The 20,233-nt window shown below is 36.9% G+C and overlaps 1 protein-coding gene across 1 annotated transcript in view; it reads left to right on the top strand.

Moving 5' to 3' along the window:
• Positions 1-19,713, top strand: part of ADGRG6 (adhesion G protein-coupled receptor G6) — a gene marked incomplete at its 3' end in the record, with an annotated part of 102,893 nt that extends 83,180 nt beyond the window's left edge. Inside the window, exons 15-24 of the mRNA XM_080616476.1 lie at positions 361-477; positions 1,470-1,515; positions 3,282-3,388; positions 6,174-6,301; positions 7,595-7,863; positions 9,357-9,471; positions 10,182-10,465; positions 14,167-14,268; positions 15,949-16,101; positions 19,535-19,713. Coding sequence (XP_080472602.1) covers positions 361-477; positions 1,470-1,515; positions 3,282-3,388; positions 6,174-6,301; positions 7,595-7,863; positions 9,357-9,471; positions 10,182-10,465; positions 14,167-14,268; positions 15,949-16,101; positions 19,535-19,713 — 1,500 coding nt within the window. The remainder of the gene's footprint in view (positions 1-360; positions 478-1,469; positions 1,516-3,281; positions 3,389-6,173; positions 6,302-7,594; positions 7,864-9,356; positions 9,472-10,181; positions 10,466-14,166; positions 14,269-15,948; positions 16,102-19,534) is intronic.
• Between the last annotated feature and the right edge of the window lie 520 nt (positions 19,714-20,233).

Below are 20,233 nucleotides of genomic sequence, written 5' to 3'. Positions count from 1 at the left end.
GAAAGCTAGTTCATTCTTGTTCAGGGAAATGGGCTAATCATATCATGGGTTGTTATCTGGTGCATTGAGTTATAATTTTTTTGGCGTCAGGCATAATGATTAAAAGGGGAATTTAAGCCTCCTAACCTCTCCAAAATAATTGTGCCTATATATGTTTATGACTACATGGAAAATGCGGAAACTTCCATGAGGGAAACCCATAATTTGATTTTATAAACATAATGTTCTTATATTGCATGATCTAAAGTGCAGAAATGCTAACAACTTACTCTGGCACTCTGTAAAAATGAAATTGTGTACTCTGGCTTTTATGTTACCTGCTATGTAAACTTGTATTATATTTTCCTGAATCTTTCAAAGGATGCAGAAAATCCTGCTGATTTGGCCAGTTTTGTGGTGGCATGCAGTATTGGAAACATAACCATTCAGGATCTTCAGGATTATGTGAAGGTTACAATTAAGCATACCAAAATTCAGGTAAAAAAAGACTCATCATTCAGAGGAACAAGAATGCAGATTATGTATAGGCAAAGCATATAGCCTGATTCATTTGGATGGATTTTTGCCACTCAGAGGCAATTTCCGTGCCATTAAATGTAGGCAACGCCTCTGTTCATGACGTCGTTCACAACCAGTGACCAGGGATATGATGCAACACTGCAACTTTAGAATGACTTAAATTATTTGATCTAGCATGAATTGCTTTGTTAATAGTTCCCCAAGTTACTTTGTTATTATGTGGTTTTCATCAAAGGAAGAATGGACAGAACCATGTTGTTAAAAGATGACTACAATTAATTTAGGGAAATACAGACCAAATGCAACCTTTGGCTACATACTGTTTCAGTTAAAAAACATGTGAGCTTGACTCTATTCTACGTGTTGTCAATAGCTACTCCAAAAGAGACAGCACTGTAGAAGTTAAGAAAGAATGTTAAGATGTTAAAATGCAGTACCTAAGAAAACTGTTTATATAGCGAGAGCCTGGTTTGTAATTTTCACAGTTTAATTAACTTGGATTAATCTTGCATTTCATTATAATTATTATTTTGTCATGCAAAACAACGTTCCCTTAAATTCAGCAGGCTTTTGCACGTTTTCTAGGCCAGTTATATAGAGGATTCACTGAAAAGTCCTAAGGAGGTGAACAGTAAAAAGTATTTAGACTCTCTAAAGGCATCATATTCATGGATAACTATAGTGAGAAAATAAAACTTCATTATTCTGAGGTTGTGGAAAACGAACAGTTCAAAGGAACAGTGCTCTAGATTTTATAATCTGGGCAGCTGGGTCTTTCTAGCGGAGTAAGTTTTAAATTGCCAGTAGACAAAATTTCAAGAATCTGAATGATATTTAGTCTTCTGCTCATTTAATGAAAAGATATGTAGTAAAACTTGTGCTGTAAATGTGTATGTTGATAAGACTTGTCTGAAGAGGTATACAAAGCCTACTTTTGCATGTGTTCTCAGGAAGATCCTAAGCCTACCTGCGTCTTCTGGGATATGAACAAAAATGGTAAGTTTAAAATTACTGTATTTTCTTTTATGTGGGGAATAAAAGTGTCGTTTTAAAATTGGTCACAGTCTTGACCATTTTGCTTCTTAATCAGTCCTTGCAGAATTCAGTGAAATCTTTAGATTGTATTTTTTCTTCTGGTTAGCACAGTTGCTTGCAACAGCAGAGGTTAAATATGCTTTTAGAAAATTTTTAATGTGAATTTGTTTAACACTTTAAATTTGTAAATTAAGTTTTTCTACTTTTCTGTATCTGATAGCAGTTTCTTACTGATCTGTCTGTATGTGCTAATCAAAAAAAGTAATGCTGCTCAGACAAATGAATGGTTCTTAGCCATATTTTTAATTGATCATTTTTTATATGTTGTGTTATATAATTGTGAGATTGTGCCTGTTACAAATCTTAAGCTCGTTTTTTTTCCATAGAAGGTTAGGAACTGCATTACACAAACTTCATCCACCTTGTAAATGGATGGCAGTCCAGCATGATGAGGTCCCATATGGAGACATCAACAAGACAGCATTTTAGCCCATTCTTCACTGCTACTGTCTAACCCATGTGTGATGTTACACTCAAGTTCTTCATTCTTTGCACAGACAAAGTCATTCTCTGGGTTGAATTTCCAGATCCTTCTACTTTAGAAATCACTACTGAGATATTTCTCTTCCTTACAGTGAAACAAATAAAGCAGAGAAGTAACTGTCCTTACCAGCAGGATTCCCAGGGGAGAGATTTAGTACAGAGAGTGTTGCAAAAAATAAAATTTACCCTCCAAACTTGTACTTGAAATCATGAAATTCGACAGAAGAACTGAAGAGAATGCAGAAGGATAAAAATGAGAGGGGGGTGGGTGAGAAGAATCTAGTTTGGAAACTAAACTTAAGAAGGACATTAAAGAAGAAACACACTGGGAGAAAAGTTTTTTCTGGTGGCTGTTTGAATGGGGGAGACTTTTAAGTGGTTTTGGAACATCGTCACAGTCTTTTGAGAGGTTCTGTCTTGAATTTGGGGTAAAGTTATAGGGCCAGTCAGGTAATTTGCTGAATTTTGCCTGGAGATGTGCAAAAATGTCCTAAGAGTTCAGAGAATACAAACTATTCCGCAAAATTAGTTCATGTTTTAGCAGGAAAAAATGAAAGGAGAAGTAATTGGAAATACAAATTTTACATTTTAGCCTTCTATTTTTAAAAATATAGTATTTCTACTTATTTTTCAGGATGGCCTTTTCAGGTGGGGTGGGTAGGGGATTGTTTGCTTCATGTTTTTTCTGAAGGCCACAAAGGATCATTGGGATTATCCACTATGACCTTGTGCATTACATGCTGCAGACAGGAAGGGTGGGACCCTCTGCTCCGGGCCATAAATGCTTTCATGTGCCTGGGGATATATGAGTATGAGGGAGGTAGGTGCAAACATCATGTCAGTGTGGTAAAAAGGAGTTCTAAAACCTGTTGGGTAAAACTAAGCTGTGTTTTAATGAGTGATCCACAAAATCATTCATCTCTCATTAATCAAAAGAGCTTCCTACCTTTTAGATCTTCATCTATTGTTTCAGTTCAGTTGTCTGTTACTGGGACACTCATCTGGTGTGATTCTGTGCAGAAACTAGGAAATCTGACACTTGCTTCTCTCCTGATTGGTTTTTTATGTTCACTTATTCAATTTGAGAAAGCATTTGCAGAAGATGGAATGAGAAGTAATGTATTAGAAGAGAGAATGACATGAGTTTGTGGGAAAGTACAGTTTCTCCTCTTTGATTTCCACAGGTGGCAGTGGTGGCTGGAACCCTGAGGGCTGCCAGGTGGACACAGAATCCAATGAAAATGAGACGGTTTGCTTATGCAATCACCTCACACACTTCGGGGTCCTAATGGTAGGCAAACTCATTTTTCACTAAGTTAACTTTTCTAGGAACTGCAATGCAGTGTCTTGGGTCAAGAAAGCTCACTTTTTTTTATTTGGTTTATACATCATTTTCCCATTATTGTCATAAAGTTATTTTTTCATAACAAAATAGCTAGTGATAAGGACTCAGGAATGAGGTAATGAATAAAGTTAGCAATGAAAGTATGTTGTTGTTGTTGCTGTTGTTATTGTTACGATTAACATTATTATTATTAGTACGTTCTTTACAAGTGGCTAAATATTTAAAAATAAAAAATAAACTGTGCCCATAAGAGTATTCTATATTTTAAAAATACTGTGCCACAAAAGACCTGGTGTTGAGACTTCTGAGCAATACCAAAATACAGAGAGCATATTATACCATCCTACTTCAAAGCTGGGACAAGGCTTGGTGAAAAAGAAAGCCATAGACTGTAAAGTCAAGGCCCAATACTTAACACTTCCACTAGTGAAACAGAAAAAAATTATCTTAGTGAGTTGTAAGGGTCCCTGTTGTTTCTCTTAACAATCTAATCTGACAAAAATGACAGGCAGCTGTCATATGTAACAAGAGGGTGTAGCAAGAGGGAAGTGAATGACATCTAGGTAGATTTGAAATGTCAAGATCAGGAAAGTGGGAAAGTTGTTTGCAAAAAAAAAAAGTAGGAGAAAAAGTTCAGGTGCTGTTTTCAGAACAATAAGAGAGAGACTCACGTTGTCAGGGAAAAGAGTCAGGGGGAAAAAATGGCCTAGAGTCAGTAAAATGGCAAATGAGGATGAAAAGTCAAGGAAGCACAATAATTCCCTTTCATCCTGAGATTCAAGAGGCTAAATCGTCCCTCACAATTTTAGGTTACAAATCTGACAAGATTTATATTTATCTACTGCCAAAAAGTATAGAGCAATACCTTCTTTCATGAAATGTGTAAACCTGTATTTGCTGTTTTCTTATAAATGGCTTTAGTCAGCTTTGGGGATGCCTTGCAGTACAAGCCTTTTCCTGGAAAAAGACTGCTCACTGAGGGCTCATATAATATGTGTAACTCATACTCTTGTCAGAGCCTTAAGCAAAGTCTCCAGACAGGGTGGCTGAGATAGGTAGGGCATAGCCTATCAGGGAGATGAAAGAGGGAACCATACAGAGCACTTCGACCACAGTAACATAATTCTTCTGGCATTCAGGTGTTTCCAGCAATTTGCACATGAAGTCTTTTTGAGAAAAAGAAAATCTCAACATTAAAAAGATGGAATACTGTTACTTTTCCTTAACATATGGAGATTTTTTTATGCTCAGTAGTGGGCTGGAATATTTCTTTCCATCTAAAATGAACATTCTTTGGCCTCTAAAGCATACCTACAGAAAAGATGTTTACTCTTGATCACAACAGTGCTCCTACTGGGAGTATTTGGGTTTTAATTTAACTTGTTTCAGTGACACATAGGACTTGACTTAACTGAACAAGGGAGCCCCATGCACTGATTTTTTCAGCTTTGGCTTTCCAGATCCTTCTTAATAGAGCTGCTCTATTCATGTCAGGCTCAGATGTATGTATGGAAAAGCCACATGCTTTTTTGTCTTTTTGCAAGCTAAATTGTAGTCTTGTTTCACTTTTCATCCTCGAAGACAGAAAAAAAGGGCTTTCTCTAGGGTATAGTCAATGAGTCCCTTCTCTTCTCCAAATGCTTTTGTGGCACTTTGAAATAAGGCAGAAGTTCTCTGAATCTGGGCTGTGTTCCAGTAGATTTTTACATAGTTTTGACCCTTCTAATTGCTTTTCCATTTTAATAATCTTTTCTGACTTTAATTTAGATATTAAATTGTTTTCAAATAACACTCTTCTTGTATATACAAACTGTCATATAAGGTTAGGACAGGGTGTAAGAAACCTGCTTCTTCCTTTTCCTATAAAGAATGCAATGTTTGGAGCATTTTACTCTTTTTGCTAGATATTTTTCCTAGGGACAGCTGCTGTAAAATGGACACCATTATGTGTTAGTATTTGCTCACATTTACTCCACAGTGATATAGATCCAAACATTCTCATTTTTTCTTGTCCTTGAAAAAGGAAATAACACTGCCATTTATGCTCAGACAGTACTATGTGGCAATTACAGTTGGACAGAAAACTGGAAAAAAAAAATCCTCAGGATGTTCCTGCTTCATTTCCATTTTTTTTTTTAATGTTGTCTTTGTCACTTTTTTTCTGACCAATTCTATTTCTGGCTATAGTTTGCATGTCAAAACAGACCATAAAAACAAAAAGGAGTATCTTGCCCTTGGTTTCACCCATAGATTATTAGCTACATTGATTCTCAGGAACTTCTGATAAAGAGAAGTGATGTCAGAAACTTCCCAGAATGTTGCACATTTTAGTATGAATACTTTAAAATTACATTCTCTTAAATCTTACATCTTCTTAAAGAGTGTTGCTTGTAAGCAATGGAACTAAGAATTTTGAAAAGGGGAGATTTTCCCAGAGAAGGACATTTCAATTCCTGGTAATGAATTAAAAGGATCAGTATCAGACTCTGTCTATCTGCTGATCCCAGCAGTTATAATACTTAAACCACAATGTTTTGAATTGCTATGGGAAGGAAGTGAGAGGTGTAACGACTATAGACTAAGTATACTCAGTAAACATGAACCCTCATGTCAGGGTTACAGTAGTATTGCCAAAGTGCTTTGGAATTTTACTTCACTAATTAGCAAGAGTGTTGTGCACATGGAAAAGGTGTTGGCTGTAACTGATACCTCTTCCTCCTCTCTCACGTAGGATCTTCAGAGAACCGTTACACAAATAGACCCACAGAATACCAAGGTCCTCACCTTTATCACTTACATAGGCTGCGGAATATCTGCTATATTTTCAGCTGCAACTCTTCTGACATATATTGCATTTGAGTAAGTATTAGTTCTGTGAAAAAGATCACAAAGGAGGTATCTGGATGTGATGAGTAAAATAAATTAGTTGTATGGTTAGTGTGGTTTGTTTGTCTAGGAAAGGAAATTTATTTTATTTTTTTTTTATAATAAAAAAAAAGTCTCCAAAGTCATGGTCACAATGGTGTGATTTTTTTTTTCTTTTTGAAAGAGACCTAACTTTAGGTTAGTGTGTCTCAAAATTTTCACTTTTGGGAGTACAGAATCTTCTAGAGTCTGAACAGATATGTATTATTTTAAAATCCTCCATCAGGCTTTTAGTAAAAACAAAACAAATCTTACCTGTGTGAGAGTCCTAAGTATAAAGAGGGAAATTTCCAGCTACATTTACATTTACATTACATGGAATGTAATTTCCAATTACATTCTAGAGCCCTTCAGGAAGAAGTGGAAAGAGAAATAAAATTAATATAAATTGTGAAATGTTATAACAATTTTAATAGCAGTCGTGCTGGAATGTGAAAGTGACTCAAAGGAATTCAGAAGTTTTGAAGTGGTACAGTACTGTGAACAGTAAAAAGAGAAAATGAAGTCATGTCAACACAAAGGAACCATTCTGCCCTTAACAAAACAGGACAGAGTAGCTCCTAAAGAACGATAGTTTGGTAGGGAAGGCAAAGGAGTTTCTGAGTTCTGAATATCTCCAATGATTGCATTCCTATAGCATTGCCTATGGCATAGCATTCTGTTCCAACGTGGCAGAAGTTGTTGGCTTGACCCTTGTTGACTTGTTGACTTGTTCATACATTTCAATGTGTATTAGTTAAAAGCGAAAACTGACTTGGTCTTCAATATTCCTAAAATCCTATTAAGCAAACAAACAAACAAGCAAAAAACCCCAAACCCCAAACAAACAGGAAAGATTATGCACTGAACTATATATTCCAAAAATTAAGCAAAGATGTACATAAAAAATTACCAGATGAGCTTCTGGTCAGCTGTATTTTGAAAGTGTTCTTATAATTTTCTTCAGTTTTCATTTAAAGTACAAACCACATCCTGTTATATTTAATTTGAAGGGGGTTTAATAATAAATCAGTTGCTAAAATATTGTGGCAGTTAATTAGCTTATTCAGGACCCAAAGAAGGAGTAGCTGTACATACACATACAGCAGAAGCCTGCGGAGATATCACACAGAACTACACGTAACTATGCTTTATTGCCATAAAAGCTTACAGATAGCAGCAAATCCCAGTAAGTAGCTTGGGTGATTAAAGCCAATTAATCATATGCACCTATATTTCTCTCTTTAGAAAGCTGCGAAGAGATTACCCATCCAAAATCCTGATGAACTTGAGCACAGCCCTGCTCTTTCTTAACCTGATCTTCTTACTTGATGGTTGGATTGCATCCTTTGACATAAATGGCCTCTGCATAGCTGTAGCTGCACTTTTGCACTTTTTTCTTCTGGCCACCTTTACATGGATGGGACTGGAAGCTGTTCACATGTACATTGCTCTGGTGAAAGTGTTCAACACGTATATACGGCGATACATACTGAAGTTTTGCATCATTGGCTGGGGTGAGTTCAGTAGCGTCAATATTTACATAGCATATATTTTGAAATGATGCTATATAAAATCTGTCTATCACAAAAGCAGAGCAGAATCAAAATCTGTGTGACATTTTCCACGTGGTGGTGCCTGAGTGCAGTAAGCCCACTCTGTTGCGGAATTCCTCTGTATTAATTCTGTGCAAATACACCATAACTGGAACCCGCTGTCCGGAGCACCTCACAGCCCAAGGAGGAGTGTGGAGACCAAACGAACTTTCCAGAGAGGCCAGAATGGGAGAGGGAAAATATTAATATCATATCAAAGATGGATAACCGTGGCACACAGTGAATTCAGAAACTCTTGCAGTTACTATAAAGCCTATGGGGATCTTTGCATTGACTTTCAAAAAGCTTTCAATCCAACTTAAAGTTTCTTCCCAACAAGTACAAGACTATGGCAGAATCAGAAACAAACAAAACTTCCTGAGCTTCAGCACAATGTTTAAACCACAGAGAGATCCTGCCTGCCCTAAGCAGTGTACACAGCAGGACTGAAATGGAAAATGTAATACTGAAAAATAACTCTGAGGCTCAGGCAGCAAGGCTTTAATTCTTCATTTTTTTTTTTGTGTATCAGGAATCTGTGCCTTCTGCCTGAATGCACATATTGTGTTTGAAATAATACAACACAATACAAAACCATTAACCTCATGGCTAGAGCACTGACCTCAGTCCAGCTGATAATTGATGTCTTTCCATTGGCAGCTAGCATCCTCTTTGGCAGCCTCAGCAGAGGACAAGGACTGAGTGGTCGGAAAAGCAAATTAACCTCTTCCCCCTTGAATCTGTTTTGTCATAGCAAGGATAAGACATGTAAATAAGGCATGTCAGGAAACGTGCATTTCTTTTGTGTGAGCTGTACCACTCTGCACAGAGTTCTCTTCTATATAGCTGTCTATTTTACCAAAATATTCCCTTTACCTTATTATTAAGAAATAATGCACACATATAACACACATTTACAGTTGAGAGAAGCAGTGGAGAAACTACAGGTTCAAGTTCACATTCCCCAGTTCTCCAGAGTAATAAAATGACATTAGCATCAATGAAAAAAGATCCCCCCCCAAAATCCCAATATCATCCCTCCATTAGATCTCATTTTTGGAATAGTTTGTTAACCTTCTTCTCACTATAAGGGCCTGCATACAATTTCAAATTTGGTAATTAAGGGAGATTATTTTACTTTAGTTTCCATATTGTGTACTAAAATAAGATTTTCTACCTTATAGGATGTTATGAGGCTTATTCAGTTAATACCCATTAATTTCGTCGATTACTAGTTGAAATATTGTTTGAAAAATTGTTTCCTTCTACTTTTCTGTGCAGTTTTCTGACAGAACTACCTCAGGATATTCTGTATTAAAGCAGTAAGGGGGGAGACATCAGTAATTTGGCTTTGCATGGTGATTTTGAAGTTTTAGGAGATTTGAAAGCAAGCTGCTAGTTTTCTTGTGTTACAGGTTTGCCAGCTCTGGTGATAGCAATTGTTTTTGCAAGTGCTAATACAAATGCAAGTCATGTATATGGCAAACAGTTATACGGCAAAGATGCTAATGGACAAGGAGGAGACGACTTGTGAGTATTTCTTTTAATCTCCTACCTTTTAGCATTTACAGTATGAAAGAAATTGCACTGAATGTATGAAAGAAAAGTATGAAAGAAAAGCATTGGTCAGATGCTTTGGAAAAGTTCCTTGCCTGGCAAAGCTGTCATTTTGTATTTTTATTATTGTATCATGCTAAATATTCTGGCAATTTGCTATTAGAGGATCAAGCTAGGTCTCTCACATGGCCAGCTGTCAAATGGCTACCTCAAAGGACTACCCATCCTGCTTATTCTGCAGAGATGCGAGTTCTCCTTTCACTCAAGTGACAGAAACTTGGGATTTTGACACTGAAAATCCAAGTTTTCCAGTCTGTTACTAAAGTGTCTTATGCTTCACACAGAGGAAAGTGCTTAAGCTACACATACTGAGGCTAAGCTTTCCACGATGAAATTGCAGTTCCCACAACTTGTATCCGAGGCCAGTTTTTCTTTTTAGTTTCAACAAAAATGCAGTACAACCCTCAGACTTCTGACATGATAGTACTATGGGCCGTGGTCATTTAAAATGTCACTAAACTTGATCCTCTTTACAAACAGAAAATAGACAAAGGTTTCATGTTAAAGTATAGCTCAGTATCAGTGATATCAGAGATAGATGGATATTCCTTGTAGGCATATAAATAGTTGGAGTATAGTTTGCATTACCTAAAAATGATCATATTTTTGTGGTTTTTTTACAGCTGCTGGATCAAGAATGAAGTTGTCTTTTATGTGACTTGTGCTGGATACTTTGGAATCATGTTTCTGATGAATGTTGCCATGTTTATTGTGGTGATGGTGCAGATCTGTGGGAGGAATGGGAAAAGAACTAATCGGAGCCTGAAGGAAGAGATCCTGAGGAACCTCCGTAGCGTGGTCAGCCTGACCTTCCTCTTGGGCATGACATGGGGCTTTGCCTTTTTTGCCTGGGGTCCCTTAACTCTTCCTTTCCTGTACCTCTTCTCAATTTTCAACTCACTGCAAGGTAAGCCGATCAAATAATATTTGAACTGTTGCTGTCCTGGGACATATTATGTCCAGTGATTTGACTAGGAAACCCAAATCCAAGCACTCTAGTTTCTCCGTCATTAGTTTCCCTTTACGTGGAATAATGATACCAACTACATATGGCTTGAATGTCTTAGTTAAAGTAATTAGCACTTCAAGGTCTTTTCCATAAATGCACTGTATAATAAATAATGCTATTCCTAGCTGACAGTCTTCAGCGATCAGTGCTGAGATAGATGCTGTATGACCTTCAGCATTTCCTTTCGCTGATTATAACAAATATAGGAAGCTTCTTTACTTAATTTATTCCTGGAGGGAATCTGTAAAGCTCATAACAATTTTATTTAGGCATGAGAAGCTCATAAGACAAAATTTAGTCCTGTTCCAATGTGGATAAGTAGCACAGAGATATGGGATATCCTTTAACTCTTTAAGGAAAGTCCAGTGACTGTTATAGTCAGCTTTTTTTTGGTTGCCTTTAGTGAAGTTTTGAATATTTACCTTTCCAACGTAGTTCATCTTTTTGAAAATGATGGAAATTGTAATCAAACAGCCATAAATTACAGAATTGTATAGGTGACATTTAAAAGAATTTCAGCTCAGAGCTGAAATTTGCATTGTCCTTCAATGTCATTGGAGGAGCATGTGTTATGTCACACAAATACTGAGATGAGAAACAAATTTTCCCAGGGTCAGCAAAATATCTTCCCTTTATGAAAAAAAGTACTTACCGTGACACTGCATAGATTACATCTCTTACAGCTGAGGTATATTCACTGTCCTAAAAGATTTATTGAGCTTTTATAGAAAAAGAATAATGTTGTGGGGTTTGGTATGATTCAGTTTCAACCTAAAATACTTTGGCAAAATGGCAAAAGTTGTTTGGATGTGGTGTTCTTACTAAAGACTTGTTTTCCAAAGAACAGATTCTGATACTCCCCTGGCAGCATAGTGAAGTATTTGCTGCAGTGTGTCCCTGTTAGAAATTTAGAAGGGCCTAGACAGATTAGAAGTATGGGAAGAACATGAAAAAGATTGGAGCTCTGAAAAGCATGCCAAGGACCAAATTGAACAAGTTCTCTGTAACCAGAATTTCCAATGCAATCAATTAGGCTTGTATGTGCAGAGTGTACACAAAGTTGACCACCACTGCTTAAGCCTCTGTGGGGTAGTAACACTGTTCAATGGAAAATGAGTATTTGGAAGGCAGTTAAGCCAGGAGATGAAACTGAAAAAGCTGAGGAGTAAATGCAAAAGCAAGAGTGAGGAGCTTTTCACAGATTTTGGTAGCAATGATGGCACAGTATATGCTCAGGCATGTCATATAAAGCACAGGAAGATAACAATCCCGTATCTCAAAATGCTTATTGCTGTGTCAGAAAGAGCTAGGCAAACCTAAGAAAGAGGATATTTAAAATCCCATATATCTGGTGCAGTGTACATGTAGCAGTAAGGGGATGGAATGGAGCAAAGAAAAAATTAGGATTTGTATCAGGAAGCATTTCCTAGCACCAAAAAGCTGGGCAAATGACAAGTCTTTCATCAGTATTAGAATGAGCTTAATTTTGAAGACCTCATTAAATATGTTTATTCTCTCTCAAGTTTTTGAAACCTGCATGAGTATTTTAAGCTATACCAGCAGCCTCCATCAAGTTTTCTGGGCACTGTCAATGAAAAAGTAAATTGCAGCAACTACTGGTATTACTGTTTCATCTACATAGGAAATGATTTTTCTCTCTTTGACGCTCAAAGTAAAAAAAAAAAATGGGAACATCTCTTTTTGGCTGCTCATTTTATATATATGCCTGGGCAAGCCAAATACTTTCAAGTCAGAGCCAAGCCTAGGGTCTGATTTGGCTCTGTGAAGCAAAACCAAAAAACTGTGCTACTAAAGCACATTGTAAACTTAATGAATAATGAAATATAGAGAAAAAAAAATCCAGAGACCAAGTCCAGACAGGGCAAAGGCAAAGTACTTAATACAGTACATTTGTTTTGTATTACTATAGACGTACACATTTTCTTTTTTAACCATTCAGAATGGTCCAAACATTCACTACAACTTAATTAAGCATCAATTTAGTAAGTTTGTAGCTGTGCAGAAGTACTAAGAGGTAATTTGGGCCACAAACAACTGCTTATCTCTAAGCCTGTAAGAGCTGCTAATGATTGTTTTAAGCACTGTGTGCTTAAAACAAATCACACAAAGAAATATTTCGCTGAACAGAAAAACTGTAGTGCAACAGAGCTTGTGTATGGGATGCATTAAGGTATGTTTGCCTTTCCTAAATTGTGCTTTGTTGGTTTTGGTTGGTTTGTTTTTTTTTCCCTATCAGCTCTGGAAAAACTTCGCAAAAAGTGTTTCGTGACACAACTTTTACCTAAAGTTAACTGATCTCAGTGCTCTCAGCCTGGCCTGATGGCTGTAAGCAAATAGAAGTCCAGTTCAATTACATGCATTCATGCAAAATTAGACTTTAGCGCTTTGGAGGAAAGAGGATAATTTTATGCTCCAGAACATTTTTTTCCAAGCTATACCCTGATATTGTGCTCTACCAGCTGAAACATAGTAGGCATTAGTATACAGAACTCTTCATGATGATCATAAAGGGACTGTTTTAGGGGATGGCACTTAACCACATTTGCCCACCGTAAGTAGTATTTATTCGTGTTTAAGATATAATCATGAGGGATTTGGCAGTGACATTTTGCCATCAGGTGTTCAGCCTCAGGCTAGCTCTCTCCCAGAGAATAAGAGTAAAACAAGAACAGGCCAAATCAGAGAACGATGGAAGATTCCACAACTAGTGCCTACCTGGAAAGAGCCAGGAGCATATGAAACTTCCAAATTCTATATTTAGCTCCAAAATATCTGATGAAATCGTATCATATGCCCAGTTAAGACCTCGTTTACTGCATGGTAGATGCTTACCTTTTGTCTTGAAAATAAAGATCATACAATTGCATGCGAAAAATAAACCACAAAAACATTCTTAAACACATTTTTTGCAATTACATGCACAAACCAGGTAATTTTCTTAAGAAGTAAGTATCTGGATGCCTAATTAGTACTTGTAAACATATTCTTCCCATTTTCATAATCATTTCAAGTACATACGTGAGATGCACGTAAATCAAAGTGCTCTTTTCCAGGGCATTCTTTAGTGCCAATTACAAGACTTCTGGTTGTAAAGGAATACAGCCCAGAGTTCTATAGATATGGAACAGGCGAAGATAAAATTATCTCCTTGCTAATATAATAGTGCTTGTATTTACTTTGCAATCTGGCTCTAGCAGTCCTGTTCTGTGCAAAATACTCATTTGGTTCAAAGACAAAACCTTTTAATTATTTCCCTTTCAGCCAAAAAAATAATTAGAAGATCCACACTGAGCTGGATCTAAATCAACAGTGTCAATAAAAGGGGTCCTATTCTCTCTCTTTAGATTTCCCTTCCTCTCTCCAGATTTCCTTTCTTCTCTCCAGATACTGACATGGCAGCTAGAGGTTGGAAAAACTTTAATTAATTTCCATACTTCCTAAAGGAGGCATAAATGACAATAACAAAACTTTAAAATTATTTTCCTTCGCTTACAGTTCATAGTCTTTGTTTTAGCAGACGTTCATTAATCTGTTTATAAATACATGCTTCATTTGCTGTTTATTTGCTTTTGTCACAGGTTTGTTTATATTTGTATTCCATTGTGCAATGAAAGAAAACGTGCAGAAGCAATGGAGGAGACATCTTTGTTGTGGCAGATTCCGACTGGCAGACAATTCAGGTAAAAGCAATTCATAGCTCCCCTCCTTAGGCGCTGAAGTAGTCTATAAAAGTCCAGGTGAACAGCCTGCTGTGTTATTTTTAATATAACACAATGTAAGCCAGAGATGTGGAAATATAGATTAATCATAGCCTGTCATTTCACTTCAGTACTAGCAATTGCCAAGGGACTTTTCATATACCACTTCATAAAAATGTTCAAGCCTTCTCTTTCAGTTTTCCACTGAAGCAGCTGGTGAATTTTGTGCTATAAGCATGGTTTCAAAAGAGCCTTTTGGACCTGGAAAAAAAAAAAAGTTCCAGAGATTCAAACTCTGTCATTCAAAAGCCAATCTTGTCACTTGTCTCCTACATTACAGTATGTTCGCTGAGATGTGTGGACTGTGAGGTTGATCTAGGAGCAATTACTAAAAAGCAGATAGAAATACTCTGTCTTCTTTTGTTTTTATCTTTGCCTGTTCAAACTGTTCTGTACTTCACCATATAATTCAGAGAGACCACTGAAGACTCAAAACCATAGAAAATTCCTTTAGCAGAAGCCTAATGAGGTTCCAGGATTGAAGTTCATCTTCATCTGCAGCTCTCAGAGAGCAAGGAGAGCAGTTGGTTTGGATACTTAAAAGTACACCACTTGAGACACTGCATTTGTAGTCTCTTGTACCTTTGGCCATCTCAGATGGCATTAGACTCCTGTGTTTAGGAACTGGATCTTGTTTTGCTGTCTGATGGAACCATATGATTTTTTGCTCATATGGTTCTTGCTCAATGACCAGGGTTGAAATCTACAGTTGATGTAAGGTGGCATAAGCTCATTGACTAGTAAGGTAAGCTGGTATATGCTAGATAATAACAGTGCTCCAAATATCCTTGTGTCCTTTCTCTCTTGGCATCCAAGGTTTGTTTCAAGTTTTTAAGTAACCTTTTTGCCATGAAGACTTCTGCTTTGTCTTGCTCTGTTTTGTTTAGGGAATGCATTGTCTTTGTACACTATAAAACATTTATGCTTTCACTTCGTAGTAAGAAAATCCGATTCATGATTTTAAAGAGTTAATACAAATTAGGAAAAGCATATTCTTTCTGATCAGGCATCCAGATTGTTTCATCTGTTCAGTTTCCATGTGGTTCATGCTGTAACTCCTGAACTGGAAAACACAGATGGATCAAATTATTCCCAGATTTTTATGCTGCTGTTGTGGGTATGATAGAGCTAAAAACCTGAAGGATTTGAGTACTTCAGTGGTAGTTAATGTGCGGCCATTATGCCTAGGACGAACCAGTCCAACCCCGTCTGCTGGTTTTATTCTGCATGAACCTGACATAGTTTTCAGGCAGAATAGTGAAACATAGCTAAATGTGAATTTGCATACCTATCCAGTTGAAGTATACTTCAGGGCATGCTATGATAAGGCAAAGAAGCAAACAAACTAAAGCCTTGCAACACTGCCACAGCTAGATCAGAGAAGTAGTAACCTATATCCTACAGCAATGATTTAAGATAAAATATTTGTCTTGATTTGTATTTCTTAAGCATGAAAGAGGCTACCCAGTAGGAAAAGGACAGGCTGTGTGTAAGAAGCAACATTAAGAAATGTACCTGATACTTGAAATATTCACAATTGAATAAATTAGGCATTTAGTACCTATGGTAATTATTTATGTAAAACTTTTCAATCATTTTTAGATTGGAGCAAAACAGCCACCAATATTATAAAGAAGAGTTCTGATAATCTTGGGAAATCCCTATCCTCTAGTTCCATTGGCTCCAATTCAACCTACTTAACATCCAAATCAAAATCTACAACGAATACATATTGCAAACGAAACAGCCATACAGGTGAGTTCTTGCCTCTGTGAATATGTAGTTTCATGTTAAAGGCAAAATAGGGATTTCGACCCAAAGGTTAATGTGAGAAAATCTAATCCATTTGTATAGGATTGGTATTTTTAAAATATATGTTACTGTTTAATAAGGATCTTACTATTATTTTCTCAGTAACCAATATTCAGCGCATCCATTAGCATGAGGGGCTATGCGTCAAGTGATTTAAGAGTGTATGTCTTTCTTGATTATTGAGATTGTACATGAAGAACATTTGCTTTGCATACAGTAAAAATGACCGATATCTTAGAAATACCCCAGTGTACCTGAGCTTGCTTTCAGGACTGCCGTTCGCAGCCATGCTGGAGCACACATAGGCTTGCCTCATCAGGGTACTTGTCCCTGCTGCCATCTTAGGTTTGATGGGCCACACACACAGCTGCCCTAAGCAAGCTATCTTCAGTATTCTCTCCTATGAAGGCACACTTCTGTCAGCAGTCTTCCACAGACAGCATGTATAATATTCACTGATCACAATGCTGCTCATAATTTAATAGTAGAGGAGGAGAGCATTGTCCACTACAGAGCAACCTCTCTTCTACAGACAGAGAATTCCCATTTGTACTCGTGGCAGATAAACATTTAGACCCTTAGTATTGGGATTAATGTTAAAAATATGCTTGAATGTTTTGTTGGACTCAGGACTTGTTATCAATTAAATACTGACAATTAAAGAGACTTAATGCTGGAGCTTTTGAAATGCATTCTTAAAGCAAAACAATAAAACAGTTCCAGATAAGAAGTGAGTAAGTTAAAAGAAACTTGCATTTAGGAACAAGCTAGTGCTTTCTTCAAAAGTGGTGAGCTTAATCGCATAGATAAATTATTTCCTAAAAGGGACAGCTGTTGGTAATGTAATCATAGTCTGTAATGTGATGGTTTATTGGACATTAAGGGAATACCACAGTTTTCTCTCTGCTTTTAAGATTCTAATACATTTTGCTTTGACCTCTGAAAATACACATTTTATTGTGATAATCCAAAGGAATTTTTGATAAGGTTAGGTTTTTATATGATGACATATCTCTCACATGTTAAAGTAATCGAAAATAACATTCAGATTCTGATTTTTAATACAGCTAAAGTTGTTTGATGTCTTAGCTAAATTCCAAACAAATAATATAATAGCTACATGTCTTGGCAACTCTTGTTAATATGGTTATAATGTGCTGTCTGGAATTGACACAAGCATTCATGTGTTTGTGGTATAGATAATGTCTTCTAAAGCCCTTTCCTCATCAGTGATGGAGCATTACAGGTAAAGTGAGAATTGCTTTTGTTGAATGCATGGGTCAAACAGCAGGGTGGAGGGATGTCTCTTGCATGATGACCTCTTTGACACAAAGGACTTCGCTAATCAGAAGCGCTGCTTGTTTCTCACTATTACATCTTGCACCATCGATGCTGAATCAAAGGATAAGTGAGCTTCAGAGTCTGGGTGTCTGCACTCTGCATGGAGCATAAAGCATTTGGAGGATACCTTTTTAGAAAATAGACCATGTCCTGACATTAATGCTGTGTACAGTAATCTGTGGAAAAGAGACTGAGTTGAAACACCCATACACGAAGCATACAGTAAAAAGCAAAAACAATCTGATTGAGTCCTAGAAAATGTTTTCGTATTTTTTAAAGTTGTTACAGGAATTTCAAGATACTGTATTTCTATTTGGTCTATGGCCATTATGGAATTAGTCTTCTAGCTATGGCTTTTCATATCTAGTCACACCCAAAATAACTCTGAATGACAAACTCTATATGCCTGAAAGCCATGCTGTGAACTTCTGGTTGAATGCAGAATGCACCAATTGGAACATGTATATTGGGTGGACCCTACTGGGTACAGGAAAAAAATCACTTCAGCATCTTGTGGGCCAGTTGTCTAGGGGTCTGATACAAACTTGTAGATAGTACCATATATGACACTTCTGTGAATTAGAAGTTAAGATTATTTGGTGGTACAACTACCAATTACGTCCGTGATACAGGATTTTAACCCCGTACGTAAGTGCAAAGCCCACTGAGCTAAAAAACAAGAGCCTCCCCATGGTTTCAAAGGCCTTCTGTAATTCCTGTGCATGCAAATTTCATGAAGAAATAGCTGGTATTTAACAATGTAATGACGCCTTGTGAAAAAAAGTGTACCTATTTGCAAGGAATTTCAAAAATTTTCCCTAAAGACTGAGAATTAACTTTGTAATAAGATTAAATATGTAGAAAAACTTCAAAATGTAGTAACATTGGCTAGTAAATGCATACATTTGAAAGGCACACAGTACTCTGCAGGTTGCTGTTGGACATGGAGTTATTTGCTGCAATTCATGGATATTATTGCGTGCTTTGAAGAAATTATCCTGATATGCCTGAACATGCCTGTTTCTTTTGTCATGAGTAAAATTGTGTTGATTTCTCACTCTGCAATCCATTTCTCTTTTGCAACACTTTTTATGGCTTGATATCATGACTTCTGCAGGGGTGGGTTACTTTTCCGTTTACTTTTAGTTAATTTATTTCTCTAAGATTTTTTTGTATGAAATCATAGTTTAAGCAATAGGCTAAATTCTTAAATTATCCTTTAGCAAGGAATTTTTGAAGGTGATTTCACTAGTCTTGTAAACAGCCATCCAAAATGTCACTTACTGTTGGCTTGCAATGATGCAAAACTTGCCTGGCTTAAAAAAATTAATTCCAGCTTTATTCACTGTGGTGGAAGAGATAAGAAAGCTCATTGGCACTTCGTGCTTGAGAAAACGGGCTCTTTCGTCTCATTGCTCACTACATGAGCTCTATCTACTGACCGTTCTCCGAACAGCAATGCTGTTAGCCGCTGAAGCACTTCCCCAGGCCGGCTGGGAAATGCCTTGCTCCTCTTTCTCTTCAGCTCCACCCTTGGCTGATAGCACCTGAAATGTGAGGGGATGCCAGTTTTCTGCATCTTTTTCTCCCCAGTTGTTCAGTACCCTCTACATTATGGAAAAAACAAAGGGATGCTAGGCAAGTCAAAGTTTAGGCCAGTTTCAGTCTGGCTGTCTGCTTTAAGATGCAAGTCATCTTCTGCTATATTTTGCACAGAGTACATTATTTCTGTGCTACCCTAAAACCTCAACTACTGAAATAATTAAATCTTTTTATTTTCATTTTCCCCTACTTTATTGTGTGGAGATGTTATTTACCAGATGTTAAGGAAGTAACCCCTATTCCAATGCTAAAAGCATCAGAATGTTTTTAGTTTGTAAGATTCAAAGCATCAACAGTAAATTAATGTATTTAGATAATGCCAGTAGTGGCAAATGAAGGCATAACTATGTGGGAGTGCCACTGGTAGACCTGTTAAACTATGAGTTTGCTTAAGAAGCCCTAACTTCTTGTTGTTGCTTTTTCCTCTTTCTAGAGAACGTTTATCTTGACAAGCCATCTTCAAAATTTGCCCAAGAGGATGGAGAACAGACATCAATTATCCCTGTCCACCAGGTTATTGACAAGGTCAAGGGATACTGTAATCCTCACTCCGACAACTTCTATAAAAATATCATCATGTCCGACACATTTAGTCACAGCACAAAGTTCTAACTGGGCTTCTGAATTTTTTAAACTGAAGGAAGACAGAAAGTCTTTTTCAAACTGACAGTATTGGATGTCATAAAATGTGACCTGTTTAGTTATTTTTTCCCAGTTCATAATATTCTCCTGTTAACAGCTCCCACTCAAGGACTGATTTCTCTACCTTTTTACTGTTGTGGAAAAAGGCAGTTTTTCCACCACAGTATTAAGCTGGTTTTAAATGTGCGCCAGCCAACATGATACATGGACAGCTAATTGTAATCCTGTGTAAATATTTTTTAAGACTGAAGAGCCACAAGCCTATCTCTAAATTATATAGTCCAGACAGAAGCAAGTCTTAACTCCTGGTGAAAATAACAGACATGACATGCAGTACAGAAAAGCTCTTATTGAACAGTTTACCGATGGTCTTTTTCTTTTGAAAAATATGTATTTTTCCCTATGACACTTGTTAGATTCTTGCTTCTTGACTGTCTAGTGCTGTCTGTTCTTTATTCATAAGTGAAAAAACCCTACCACCAGTGTTAAA

The sequence above is a fragment of the Psittacula echo genome, assembly GCF_963264785.1.
Source record: "Psittacula echo genome assembly, chromosome: 4".
Lineage (NCBI taxonomy): Eukaryota > Metazoa > Chordata > Aves > Psittaciformes > Psittacidae > Psittacula > Psittacula echo.
The sequence above is the reverse complement of the archived record's forward strand: the minus strand, read 5'-3'. Positions and strand labels throughout refer to the sequence as shown.